At 38.7% G+C, this 14,688-nt stretch overlaps 1 protein-coding gene across 3 annotated transcripts in view; it reads left to right on the forward strand.

Annotated features, from left to right (window-relative positions):
• Positions 1-14,688, forward strand: part of hmcn1 (hemicentin 1) — a gene marked incomplete at its 5' end in the record, with an annotated part of 67,092 nt that overhangs the window by 11,893 nt on the left and 40,511 nt on the right. For all 3 annotated transcript variants that reach the window (XR_013787660.1, XM_079474724.1, XM_079474725.1), the window contains 16 exons: positions 777-847; positions 2,120-2,278; positions 2,851-2,973; positions 4,329-4,500; positions 4,597-4,703; positions 6,607-6,727; positions 6,867-7,130; positions 7,220-7,364; positions 7,735-7,856; positions 9,248-9,517; positions 12,423-12,564; positions 12,651-12,778; positions 12,964-13,077; positions 13,158-13,316; positions 13,519-13,713; positions 13,934-14,029. Coding sequence is in view for 2 of the 3 variants with exons in the window: in XM_079474724.1 (XP_079330850.1) it covers positions 777-847; positions 2,120-2,278; positions 2,851-2,973; positions 4,329-4,500; positions 4,597-4,703; positions 6,607-6,727; positions 6,867-7,130; positions 7,220-7,364; positions 7,735-7,856; positions 9,248-9,517; positions 12,423-12,564; positions 12,651-12,778; positions 12,964-13,077; positions 13,158-13,316; positions 13,519-13,713; positions 13,934-14,029 (2,388 nt within the window). The remainder of the gene's footprint in view (positions 1-776; positions 848-2,119; positions 2,279-2,850; positions 2,974-4,328; positions 4,501-4,596; positions 4,704-6,606; positions 6,728-6,866; positions 7,131-7,219; positions 7,365-7,734; positions 7,857-9,247; positions 9,518-12,422; positions 12,565-12,650; positions 12,779-12,963; positions 13,078-13,157; positions 13,317-13,518; positions 13,714-13,933; positions 14,030-14,688) is intronic.

Genomic DNA, 14,688 nt, shown 5'->3' on the forward strand with positions numbered 1-14,688 from the left:
GAACTTTCACAGAATTTCCTGCACATTATTGCTGAGGTTGGACCCCTTCAAAGTGCCTGAAATGTTAGAAGTATAAAGAAGTCTGAACTAAATCAAAACATCCCTTCATTGATTTGCCACATCATATCTGCTAGGTTTCACTAAGACCTGTCAATCATTCATGAGTTCTTTTATATGCTGACTCCTGTTTGGAGTATAGTGGTGTATGAGACTTTTCCTTATTTAAACGTGCATGTTATCAGCATAATTTAAGTAAAATACAAATACATAACAAAATATCTCCACAAAATTAGACAAATGCTCTGTGTTATCACAGCAGGATTTAAGTGTTTTTTTGAGAACTTAAGTATTTCAGGGGAAGCAAGGAATCTACTCTTTAGTTCAAAGGAGTTAATATGGTAAATATCACAAATGAGATTGTTAGATTAGTTCTTTTTAATTAATTTTATTTTTCAATATAAATATGTTATGAAAAACAAACCAACAGCTGTTGCCTTAGGCGCTTATACTGCACACTGCATATTAGATTTTCTCCCTTTATTTCTCACTTTGACTTTGCGATTCAAACCTCCTGGCACTGAACAGGAAGCTCCCGGTCCCCTGTTTCAACTGTGACCCTTGACCCAAGACATCCGCCACTGGCTGCAAACACAAATATTTGTCATCTGCTCGATCAAAACAGAAACCATTTCAATCTTTTAATCCAACAGGTCATTTGACTAGAATTCAGCAGTTTACATTTTTGCCTCTAATAGCATTCGTTTTTGTTTCTGCAGAGATTGGACCTATTACAATAACAACAGATCCAAAGAAGTTCCAGGATGAGCTACGGGAGCTATATGTCCAGGTGAGTTCATGCACTTCACATGAGGTTTGTTGATCTTAACATATTTAATCACAGATTGGATCCATTCACTACATTCAACTGTTGTAGAGTCCATACCTTAACAGCCAAACAAAGACTCCAACTGTTTTGCTAATACTGTTATCATCAGAGAATATCCACTTTGCTAAACTCATCAGAAGTGAAATAGTTCCTGTGAAGCCAGGAATTTTCTCTAATATCTGATGGAGAGTCAAGTCTCAAGTGTTTTAAAATAAAGTGAAGGATCAAGTCTTCAAATCCTTTTTGGTAATAGTGTTTTATACAGTATGCTGCAGCATAGTTCAGTGTTGTGCAACAATATATATTCAAATGTGTTAAAATTGACATGGACACCCCCTTAAAATAGCCATGTCTACTCGAAACAATTCTGATATGTGCATGTTTCTCGTCAATCTCAGCATCCGTCCCAGCTGTTCCGGCCAAAGCAGAGGAATGCAGACACACTGATTAAGTGCATTATTGTACTGGCACAAAGAATAATTCTTAGGCAGAAGTTCAAGTAGAGCATGATTTGGTATAGTTCGCCGTTTGTTGTAGATGTGTGCTTGAGTGTATTTATGCACTTTAAATTTCCAAAACATTGGCTTTTGGGGGATAAATCTTTCAAATCCTCTGTTGCTGTTAATGTGTTTTCCAGAATCATTGTAAACAAATGACTCCGAACATCCTTAACCTTTCTTACAATCTTCTTGTCGTTCTGTGTTTCAATTTGCTATCTGCTGTTCTGCTAGTGTTTGTTGGGGATGAGGTGGATCGCAAGGAGCGTGTGTTTGTATAAAGAACAGAGAGGCAAAGCTCACTTGCTTCCAGATGTTTCATTCAGATATGTGCCTTCTGGAAAACATAATGAAGACAAGAGTCAGACAGATGAGAAAGATGTTAATGTATTACTGATACATGGCTGTGCAAAAACACTAGAAACATTTATCCATACTAGTTTAAAACAATGTATGTAACATACAGGACTTTTGGAAGTCATCCAGTTGGGGCCCACAAGTTGGGTCCAGGATTACGCTTGATAGTTTTGTTCCAAGGTCAACATGAGTTGCACACTTCCAACTTATTGGCTTTTAGGAATCTACTGATGTCCTGTCAGCAGAGCACATTGACTATATCACATGGAAATGCTAATAAAAATGCAATTGAAATGCTTATTATTTAAAAAGAAAAATAACATAACAAGTTTTGCATGTGAACATTCATGTAATGAGAAGTAATGATGGATCTCTTCAGGGTGGTGGAGACTGTCCAGAGATGAGCATTGGAGCCATCAAGATTGCCCTTGAAATATCCCTGCCAGGGTCTTACATTTACGTGTTTACCGATGCCCGATCAAAAGACTACAAGTTGACCCATGAGGTTCTCCAACTCATTCAGCAGAAACAGTCACAGGTAATCCAACCTCTTCACTCCAATTCAAATCTAAAAACAAAACAGCAAACTATAAAACACAACAACAATTCGGGGAACAAAATAGCTCAGAAAACACAATGACAAATCAGTCATACCGGAAAAGGTGGGTCTTTTGTTGAGATGGGATAGCTACAGCTGATGGGACAAAACTCCTGTCAATCAAGTTATCCAGGACGCTCACTTTGAGGAAGGACATTCATATGTGATACAATATTCATTGATTAACGTCACATCTAGTTAAAAGTTATAATGGGCTCATATTGCATTAGGAGTAGATGTGTGTCCAGTGCGCTACTGTTTCACATTGGATGCATGAGCAGAGCCTTTGCTATCCCATTCTAACAAAAGACCCTGAACTTTTGTGTTTTCTGATTTTTATTTGTTATTAGTTTTTGGTTTCTTTTCTAGTTTGTGATTTTTAACTTTGTTTGACTCTTTTGTATGTTACTCAAAAACCTTATTTCATTTGAATATGACATAAACATGTCTGGGGCCTAGTTATGGAAAGGGTATACTGGAATAGTGCTAATGGTGTGTATGCATTTTGGCAGGTGGTGTTTGTGCTGACGGGTGACTGTGATGACAGATCTCATGTCGGCTATAAGGTGTATGAGGAGATCGCCTCAACCAGCTCAGGACAGGTGTTCCATCTGGACAAAAAGCAAGTCAATGAGGTGAGACACTAATTTAATATTTGTTTAGGCCAAGTGCACTCTAAAAGACAGAAGATAATTGTTCTGCACTCATTGCTCACTGTTTCTTGTTTTCTGAAGGCTTTTCTTCATCTGAGCCTGGTATCTAAGATCTGAACGCTCTCTGAAAAACATTTAGGATTTTGAAGATTTTCATCTTTTTAATGTTCCAAGAAATTCATATCAATAATTTGCAGTCAAGCTGGCCATGCTCCAGAGGTTTGATGTTAGAATCAAACCAACACTGAAATTTTTCAGAAGACATAAAATAGTTTTTATTTGGAATTAGAAGCACAGCTGCTGAACATTTACTGTAATTTTAGATCTCAACTTCTTTTCATTAAATCCTTAAAGATTTGATTCTATGACACGAAGGTTAACGGATAGATTTGTTTCTTTATCCTATTATTCTCTTTTCTTGGTCTCCTTTTGTCTTTATTGTTTGGATTACTGTGTATTTCTGATTTAAGGTCACCTCTGACAGCTACCCTGAAATCAGACAGGTCACAGATATGAGTAGCTGGAATGAAGGAGATTGGATGTCCCCTCGTGCGGTTTAGCATAATGCATTATTAGGTGCACCCAACTAATTTATAAAATAGGATAGCAATGTCAGACTTGCAAAATTAGTTAAGCCAAATTTGGCAAACAGACCAATTATTACTTGTTTGGTGCAGAATTGACACATCTTTATGGGAACATATTTGTAATAGTAATTTAAATAAAAGGATCCTGCTCATTCATACTTTTTGAACCCTTGGTAAAAATCACCATTTTACGTGTCTAAATTTGGTCCATCAGTTCCTCCTCAGATCTTTTCTTATCATTGAATTTGTATATTTTTTCCACATGTGGACCACAAAATTGACAATTTTACAAACAACTGAAGTGCATTCGATTTCCTGTTAAGTTCAGGCGCAATTTTGCATTTTTTGAAAATATTCTTATTAACAAGGTGCCCTTAGGCCACTACACTTAATTTGTTTAGGTTTAAATAAAGAACTAGTAGTATTTGGTCTCTCCTTGGGCACAGAGTGAACCATAACAGTTGCTGGTGCCTCACGTTTGTCCTGACATGAATGCAAGTTGTGGTGTGTTTGTTTGGGTCTGGTTCTAAAATATGTCAGGTACAGACCTCCAGTCAAGGAGTCTGGCTGAGAGGTCATGTGCATTTCAAAACCATATGTGCAGTGTTTACATTTTACTCCTCGTTTTCATAGACCATAGACCCAGATGCCTAGCAGATATAAACAGTAATAAACAGATTCATTTTTTAGACCTTCATATATTGATGTAATAAGCTAGATTTGACTCATTCTGTACTGGTTTTGCCGTAGGTACTGAAATGGGTGGAAGAGGCGGTGCAGTCCTCTAAAGTTCACTTGCTCTCCACTGATCATCAGCATGGCCTTGTCAACAGCTGGCAGATCCCCTTTGACCCAAGCCTGAAAGAAGTCACTGTTGCTTTAAGTGGCCCTGTACCATTCATCGAGATTCGAAATTCTCAGGGTACTAAGAACGCATTTGTGTGCTATCTGAAGATTTTCTGCAAGCCTACATACCGTAGAATGTTAATGTTCTAAGCGTGTTCTGTTTGTGTCCTAGGAAAACTCATCGGGATTACGGAAGGCCTTTCTGAGCTCCTTCACATCCCCAACTCTGCCAAAGTCCTCAACCTCAAAGATCCAGCACCAGGAATGTGGACCATAAAGGTGATTAACAGGTTTATAGGCAGCTGGGGTGCACAGGTCTTTTGTGACCATGTAGATGATTTAACTGTGTAACTGGTACTTTTCCAGAAAGGTAAAAAGTGAGTCTGCTCTGTCTTTTGAGAACAAGGACAGATCTTGGAGTGATGGTTTGGTTCTGAAAACCGAGGTTGTATGGTGAAGTCATTGATTGTTGTTCTGTTGATGTTGTGAAATCTGGCTGTGGGTCTTTGGTTTGGAAAAGCTGTGTGACAGGCAGGAACAGGGGTTTGCTCAGGGTACCTACCGTCACAAAAAAGGGAAAGACAAAATGTTTGCCTTACTGATTTGTGTTCGCTGTGCACTGTCGGGGGTTCTCTTTACGCTTGCATGACCTGCTCAGTAGGGTCGTTGTTTGAGCTGGGAGTTGGGTATGATATATGCAGAAGAATGAAAAGAGAGGCTGTGTCATTCTCAGTGTACTTTTTCACTCAGGGCGTGAGATCTTTGTCTGGCGTTGAACTTGCAGAATCCACCCTATCTATGTGTCAGTTTATTTCCTTCTTCCACCCAAGCGTTTTTCTTCACTCCCAACATTCATACACCGTGCGAATGCCTGTGCTGTGTTTTTCCGTGCAAGGAAAGTGAATGGTGATTTATACTGCCAAGGATAAAATCCTTTCATGATAAGGTTCATAGAAATATCAAAAACTGGTCCATATAAAATATGTCCTGACAGTATCTACAGTATGATAAAGAGACCAACATATCTTGGAGGTTATTTCTCTCAATTTCTCTTCAGTATGTAAACATAAGTGCCCAGATTGTGTCCAGTTTAGAACATTTCACTGAGAGAGGGAAAACCCTTCTAGTTTTTATTTCCTCCCAGTTATTTGAATTCATGTGTTTAAATTGAGATAACTATTTCGGTTTGCCAACAGTTCTATGGCATCATCTTCCTCAGGCTTGTTTTGGGTTTGATGGTTTTTGGCTTGAAGTGATAGTTCACCCAAAAATAAAAATTCTGTCGTCATTTACTCAGCCTCAACTTGTTTCAAACCTGTATACAATATATTGTTCCACTGAACACAAAATGTGTTGTTTCAACTAACCCGACTCTTCTGGGTCACCATTGACTTCCATAGTAGGAAGCGAAACTATTATGGCAGTCAATGGTGCCCCAGAATGATTTGGTTTCCTACATCATTCTAAGTATCTTCTTTTTTGTTTAACAGAACAAAAATATTTTTAGGTGAACTGTCCATTTAAATTCTGCTACAAATTTAGCATAAGTGCAAGGAATGCTTTAAATCCTCATAATGAATGGATTAAATCTTTATCTTAATGTTCTGTTAATTGTTCTTGGAAAGCAGTTGTAGGCTCAAGGTTTTACTGTAGCTACATCCTTCTGTGCCTCTCAGATACTATAAATCCGTCAGCTTCTTCTACTCACCACTGACCCTAGCAGTGATGGTTTCTTGGCGTCATACCATGCAGTGCTCCAAGGCCCATGGTAGTTCTTCAGGATGGTTGTAATTTCAAAAGAATGCAAGCAGAGGATGGGTTGCAATGGCTTGCACTGACAACATCAAGCCCATGCCAGGCCCTCGGCACCAAAACAGTCATAAAGGACAGCAGAGAACAGCAGGGATCAAGTTGGACTCAAAGCATTCCTAATGGTTCAAATGGTTTAGGGTTTAAAATGTGCTTTATTTGTGGATCTTGAGCTTGTTGTTGTCATAAATTAGTTTGGCTGGTGACGCCTCTACAGTGTATATTACCATAACAAGCAAGTGTAATAGTTACAAAGTCTAAAATAAATAATATAATGAATAATAAACATAATTGAATTATGTTTAACAAATGCTGTGTAACTTCTCTATTTACTGTATTTACTACATTATTGTTTTTATTAATTTAACTGCAGACGTCCAGTGAGGGCAGGCACTCCGTCCGTATTTCTGGTCTCAGCACCATCGATTTTCGAGCAGGATTTTCCCGGAAACACACGCTAGACTTCAAAATGACATCCAGCAGGCCAGTTCAAGGTCAGTTGGTTTCAGCAGGGATGTTTTTGTTTGGACCACACATGCTCTAATTTATGAGGTCACCATATTGGCCATTTACTTGAGCATTTAAAACATGTTTTGGTTGACCTTTCTAACCTCTGTCCTCTTTCACACACAGGAATACCTACTTTTGTACTGCTGAACACTACCACACTCTCCCCTCCTGCTCGTGCGGACAGGCTAGAGCTCATGAGCATCACCGGTAATGTAATGAAGACACTACCCATTCGCTACTTTCCTGAGCGACGCCCCTACGGCATTTGGAACATCACAGAGTTTGTTCCACCCAAAGAGGCCTTCTTCCTGCGCGTCACCGGTTATGACCGTGACGGCTTTGTCTTTCAGAGAGTGTCCAGTGTGTCTTACTCCAGCATTGTACCAGGTCAGATGTCAGATCAGTCAAGAGTAAATTAAATCTGAGTACTATGTATTACTGTCTTACTGGTTTTACCAGCACCTTTCTTTCTTTAGATGCACCCAAAGTGAGCATGCCCACTCATACCCCGGGATACTACCTGCAGAAGGGAGCTATTACTTGCTATGTGGACAGTCTGATCCCCTATACATTACGGTTTACCAGAGAGGGATTACGTTTGGGTGTAGATCAACTCTTCAGGTACTTCTGTTACATTTGCTAATGCTTTCTAATACTGTTTTGGCTTTTTGAACTCATAATAAATGAGGTAACAAAGATCATGTAAATAGAAAATCAAGGCTGTATTAAAGTAATAAAGCCTTAACTAACATTTTTAAGTTGACAAAAAGTGCTACATGGTTATAGTACATGGCCCTTTAAAATGTGGCACAGTGAACGTTATAGTTACTTGGTTACCAGGTCATATGTAATTTAGCAATCACTTTTTTTCCAAAGCAATTTTAATATACTGTAATAAATATATTCAATGCTGATTATTTTAACATTAGCAATTGTTTTTGTGTTTATTTTGGAGAGCATTAATTTACTTTATTTTTTCAAAATATTTTAGGGAGTCCTCGAATGCATCATGGGAGATCTCGGAAGTGACCCTGAAGGATGAGGGCTTTTACGAGTGCATTGCTATCAGCAGTGCCGGAACAGGACGGGCTCAGACTTTTCTTGATGTTTCTGGTTAGAAATTCACCTTCAGTTTGCAGTTAAACGCTTGCTAATAACAATGCGAAACATATTGATGCATTTAGCTTATTTCCCATTAATTAGCTGTTACTTCAGGTCGTTAATGAACGAATTCTGTCATTCACAGTTAGCACAGTAGATGCCCAACATTGGGAGAGCACGGAAGCATGCCGCTTTTATTAACTCCATGCATGACTGAATGGTCAGGCCCTATACACTGCTGTGTTCTGTAATAGATAACATGTGAGCAATTTCAGGGGTAAATTAACTTAACTATTGAGGTGTTCTATATCTAACATGCCTGAAGCACTTTCTCATGTGTTGTTGTGAGTCTACATATTATGGGTGCGATTAATTGTGTTTGTGGGTTCGCTTTGCCTGGCTGAAATCCTAATGTGACTGAAACTGATCAGTCCAAAAAGCCTCAGCCCCCAGTGTTTCTGTTTAAGTAGCAAGAACACTGGATGTCTCAAATGAAATGACCCTTACAATTTTGGTTTACGTCATGCTTCGTGTATAACAGACATGTGTTGAGCAATCTCATGTGTGAGTGAGCGTAGTTACAGCTTCAGTTAGACTGATTGATGGAATTTGTGTTTACTTGCTTTGAACCCTGCAGTACTCCGCCATGCATTTGTGCACTTTTGTTATGGAGCATGCTGGACATCTGTCTGGATTTATCTTGTTTTATTGAACATGATTAATTGTTTCATATTATGATTATGTGCAGCAGTCGAAAAATACTTTTTAAAATTGAAGTTAGTTTCTTAGTGCACATTTGTTATGAATATTTGTTTTTATGATGAGAACATTGCTAATGTTTCATAATAAAAACAAGTTTATTGCTTAAAAATAAAATTAAAATGTCTCCTTTTCTCTTTCCCATTTTCTGAGCTTCTTTGGCTGAGCTGTTTTCTTGACTGTGCTGTCATAAGGGCCAGTGACATTATTAGCCTAATGACAGGATAAACCTCCTTTATGTTATTTATGTCTTCCTGTATAAATTCATCACGTATGGCCTAATCCACACATCTGTCAACTCCTTTCCCATGTCTGTCGCTGTCAGATCAGCTAAGTTCAAGCATTCAGAGACCTTATGAGAACTTCAATATACGAAAATAATTTGTAAATGAACAGTTTAGGCTCTTGATATAAAATGCTTCCAGACAAACATTAAAAGCCCTTTTAAAGATGCTGCAAGGTTTATAATATTTCAGAGTTTCAAAAACTGCGCCACATTTTTTTATATAATTACCGCATAAAACAATATATATATATTAAATGTATTCATAAGTAATCTCTACATTTTTGTATTGTGACCCATAAATCAATATTCTTAATTTGTAATTCTAACCACAATTTTTTTTCTTTTTGTATATGTGCAGAGCCTCCTCCAGCCATTTCAGTACCTTATAATGTAACATCATACCCTGGTGCAAACGCAGTCCTTACGTGTATTGTTGCCAGCACGGTGCGCTTTAACCTGACCTGGCAACGGGGTCATGTAGATGCCAGATTGGACCAACGCATGCGCGTTACCGCCAACTTGTCCTTGGAAATCAATCGAGTCACACCTGATGATGCCGGCTGGTACACCTGTATTGCAGCCAATGAGGGGGGAATTTCTTCCTCTCGTCTCTACCTCCACGTGCAAGGTCAGTGTGTCCCTAAAGAGTGTCTTTTTTTTTAAAGCCAAAGGTCAAAAACAGTATGCAGATTTCTTGAATGACCACATTTCCAGACTTTTAAAGATCAGGTTTTTAACAATGTTAAACGTGCTGGCTTCTCATGCTTAACATGGTCAACTTGATTAAAAATGAGTCGGACGTGTGATGTAGTATTTCTGTATTTGATACAGAATTCGATTTATAAGTCGGATCCCTGTGTCGTCAGAGGGATCCTATCCCTTTTATTGGCCATTCTCCTTGAAAAGCACAGCAAGGCGAAATAAAAGAGCCCGCCCACAAGCCAACAGAGGAGTGAGACCCGATTACCATCAAGATTAAGTTTTGTTGGTAATCGTGTGTATGTGCATAATGTACAAAACACGAAGGGATTAATGTGATGATGTGTTGCTTGCTAGTCCTGTAGTTCCATCCCTCTCTCCCCACTAGTCCCACCTCTAGCAGCTCGTGTTTTTCCAGATGACCATGTCTCTCCTAAATCTTATCCTGTATGTCATGCATTTTGGATGTTATAGTAATGGATAGATTTACATTGTGTTAAGACTGTCCTATATGTTAATAAAATGTGCCAAGCCCCTGAGGGCTCAAGCAGGGCTGAGCTGGAGTTTTATAACTAGAATGCAGGAGCGACATTTATTGTTTAATTTTAACTCATGGTTGAGTGATCGGTCTCCTAGTTTTCCAGAACATTATTTTCTTAGTCCTGAGATATGAGTTTTCTCTGCATTCCATTTCCTTTTTATTTGAAATGGATTGGATCTCTCTCTCTTTCTGAGACAGTCTCCGTCCGGTCTCTTATTCTGAGTCTATCTCTCTTATTTTCATTTTATTAATTTTTTAGGAAAGGTACTTTATTAGCATGATTGTGTGTGCTTCGATATTGCCAAAACATTAAACATAAAATAAGAAGCATACTATCTCTCTGTCTCAGGATTCAAATATGAACATGGATTTGCACACATATAGATGCCATTTGAAAAAACTGAAACCAAACCATTTTTTTTATAAATAAACACATAGAATGAATAAAATAGCTTGGTGGTTAAATGTTGTACTGTACATGTAGATCTGTCCTTTGTTATCTTTGGGTCTGTTTATTTCCGTTGACTCGTCTATTGCTCACTGTTTCCTCTTCCATCACCCTCTATTTTTGTCCTGTTTCTTCTCTTTAAACCATTTCATAGATTTGTGTGTCAGTCAGTCAGACTTTTAAACAGCTGTCACTGTTGGACTGACACACTGTGTGTGTTTATGCGTGTGTACGTGTGTGTAATCACCACCTGCTGGGATTCCTGTGCTGTCCTAGTCATTATGGGGGACTTTGAAGTGGGACTGCTGACACAGTGAAGGCTGGAAAGTCTATAGACTGATCTACTGTGATCCCTTATGCAACAATAGACCTGTGCTGTCCATACACTTTTAGTCCCGTTTGCCCCAGTTGCATCCCTGCATGTCCTTCAAGTCTAGAGAACAAGGAAAAATCAATGCTCTAAAAATTGGTCACACCTTTGTATTCTTGGGTTTAATTCCTAGGGAAATGATTTACAGAGACATGTACAATAAATGTACAACTATAAGTTAAAACTCTGTAAATGCAACTGTAAGAGTTCTCAGAAAATGTCTGGAGAATACACAGGTTATTTTTCAATTAGTTTATCCCAAGGCAAATGAAGGTGTCGGTGAGCCTTAGCGTCAGTGAGTTGTTAAAATTGACCCTAAGGCACACAGAGTTTGAACACTTTAGTGAGTAAGACTTGGAATAATTACAGCTTTACTGCTCGGCACAAAGTGATCTCTCAACAGCAATGCTTTAAATGCCTGAGCATGCGACACGTAACACCGTTCGCTCGCAACAGGCTCTTTTTGTTTCATTTTTAATTCACCGTAATCATGAGAAAATCTCTGGCAGGGCTCTGGAGATGACGTCAGGCTTTCCGTTTTGAATGATGCTTTCGAAAAGCTCTGTTTCTGTTTAACGTGTTGCTGATGCTCCCGTTGATTCAAAATCTTCCAAATTGCGGATCAAGCACTTCATCAGCCTTTGCATTTCCTGTCTCTGGTGGTGATGTCACACATCCTGCTCTGCTGGGACATGGGACAGACAGAGACCGGAGGTCATTGGCTTCAGCAGAAGCAGTGAGAAAATACTCTTGTTCAGCAGGGGCTGCACATCATGAATTGATCAGAAACGCATCTCAACTTCAGCAGCTGAGAAAATCTGGAACTAATATTCCTACTTTAGTGTTTCTGTTGAAAGGAGAAACAATGATGGAAGAATTGCTGTGAAATTTGTTTGGCTGAACCGAGAATCATATCATGAGTGTGAAGCAGGACATTTTAAAGTGTTGTGTGAACATCATTGTGTGTATATTTGTCAGCTAGCTGTATTTAATTGATACGACTACACACACATTATTTGCTTTAACGTTACACATTTTTTAGATGTTAATGGTATAGAAAAATAAGCATTTGTTTTTCATCTTCTCACTCATTCTGCAGAACGCAAAAGAAGATACTGACCCCATTGACTTCCATTGTATGGACATGAAACAAAATGAAACATTTCTCAAAATCTCTTCTTTTGAGTTCACAGAAGAAAGAGTCATGTGCACAGAAGAAAGAGATGTATTAAAAGACATGAGGGTCAATTAATGATGACAACAGAATGTAAAGGAATCATAATTTAAGTGCAAATCAATCATTATCATGACATATTGATGTGAATCATGGGTGAAATACAATATAAATATAATCTTTGATAAACACTTGATTCTTATTGAATATTGAACTTATTAGTTTGCTTAGCAGTTGCACAACTAATAAATTACCTCTTAAAAACGTCTTAAACATCACGATTATATCATTTTCACATTAGAACCACCAGTGGTGACAGTAGATCCACGGAACCAGACATTCCGCACCGGTCAGGAAGTTGGGATTAGATGCTCAGCCAAGGGCTACCCCACACCCATGGTGGTGTGGACACACAATGACATGTTCATCATGGGCTCCAGCAGGTAACAAACACACCCATCTTTAATTTGAGGTGGTCGGCAGTTACCGTCCTCTGGATCTCAGCCTGTTATGCTCTTTTGTTATCCAGACACAGAATGACCTCTGATGGCACACTGGTCATTAGGAACATGGAACCGAAAGATGCGGGGACGTATGGCTGTTTGGCTAGTAACATTGCTGGAACAGACACCCAAACTTCCATACTCAGCTACATTGGTGAGGACAAAGTGCTTTACACTCAAAAAATGCAATTAGCATAAGCTTAGATGTTTTTACTATTAAACTGTAAATACCAACAAATGACAAAGGAAATAACCGTAAATAAGTGAGACATTCAGTCCCACCCTACGGTTCCAAGCTGGTCTTTAATTATACTCTCTGTGATCTTCAACCTTTTGTAGAGTCTCCACAGGTGACGGTCCCTCATGCTGAGATGCTGATTGGTCTGGGACAGACGGTTGTTTTGGAGTGTAGGGTCACCGGAGTTCCACACCCTAACGTCATATGGTACAAAGGTCAGCAGACCTACTTACCAAAGAATGCTGTCTAAAATGATTTCAGTTGGATTGAGATCTTATGTATGTTTGATCTTCAGATGACGTGCAGCTAAGGTCATCTGCTTTTTTGAGCTTGGACCCTCAGGGTGGCACTCTGACGATTCAGCAGGCTCAGGACAAGCATGCAGGAGATTACACATGTGTGGCAGTCAACACAGCTGGATCTGCACAGGGCTACATCACGCTGGATGTGGGCTGTAAGGATATATTGCACACCCACATCTCAAATCACAACGACCATGAAACTATATTTCATTTTTATTAATAACATTTTTTTAATTTGTGACAAACAGCACAGGCCATTTTATCACTTGCAGCATCATATACATATGAGATGTTAATTTTGGACCCTGATCATGACATCTAAATAAATCTCTTTCTGTGAAATGTATTCCCCAGCTGCTCCTCAGTTCACACGAAAGCCATCTGACTTGTCTGCTGATATCGGCACAAACATCACCTTACCGTGTCACGCCCAGGGTCACCCAGAACCTCAGCTGTCTTGGAGACGAGAGGACAATGTCGCACTCTTCTTCAAGCACCGTGGCCACAGTTCTATCACTCAAAAAAGTGATGGCCACCTTTGGATCACTAGTATGTATCTCCCTGATTATACCTTTTTGCCGCAAAATAAAAGCATGGATTTGCATGGAAGTGAGCATTTTTACTTCACATGAATAGTTTAGGTATGATAAACTGTTTGCAAATATTGAATGCTTCTGAATTGTTCTTATTTATAACAAGGTATATACTGTACGTTATCTGCATTTAAAAATCATTAGGGTTTATGTTCTTTTTGTCATATTTATTTTAGACCTTTGGGTAGAAGATGAGGCCACCTACATGTGTGAAGCTCAAAACCAGTTTGGGAAAATCCAGTCCAAAGCCAAAGTCACTGTTACTGGACTGGGTAAGTGTTCTTCTCTTGCTACTGGTTTCACATTCATACTGGTGCATCTGTCAGCAGAATACTTGAAGGAAGGAGGTGGTTTGGGATAATAATTGTTTTACGCTTTCTTTATCTTAGTCACATGTACATTTTCTTGGCTTTAGGCCTAAAAGTTTTGAGAGGTGCTCAGTAGTTCATTTTGAGAGAGTTGGAGAGCACATGAATGTATGAGCCTATTGGATACATGTGTTTCCCGTTAGTAACGAAAAGAAAGTTCAATAACAGGGTAAAATTATATTTATTCTGTGTAAACATACACTGTATGTGAAGTCATACTGAGCATTGAAACATCCATAATGCATTGCAGATTGGATACCTTTGTAATTTGACCGCATTCTTATGAGGCCATTTGGTTACATTGAATGTGAAAGTTAAATATGATTTCTCTTCCTATAAAACAAAAAGTGTAGATTAAGCCTTAAAGTAGTTTTATCTGTTATAGAATATTCTGTGTGATTAATGTAAGTGTCAAATGTATGTATTAACATATGGTCACTCTTATCAAGTGTCAGTTGGTTTTGTTTCTGTGTGTGTGGGTGACTTTGTGTTTCTGTAAAACCAACATAACACAGAGTCGAGGCTAAAGGTTGCTAATGTACTGTTGCAGTGTGCCTCAGATG

Source organism: Barbatula barbatula (genome assembly GCF_947034865.1).
Source record: "Barbatula barbatula genome assembly, chromosome: 15".
NCBI classification, from domain to species: domain Eukaryota; kingdom Metazoa; phylum Chordata; class Actinopteri; order Cypriniformes; family Nemacheilidae; genus Barbatula; species Barbatula barbatula.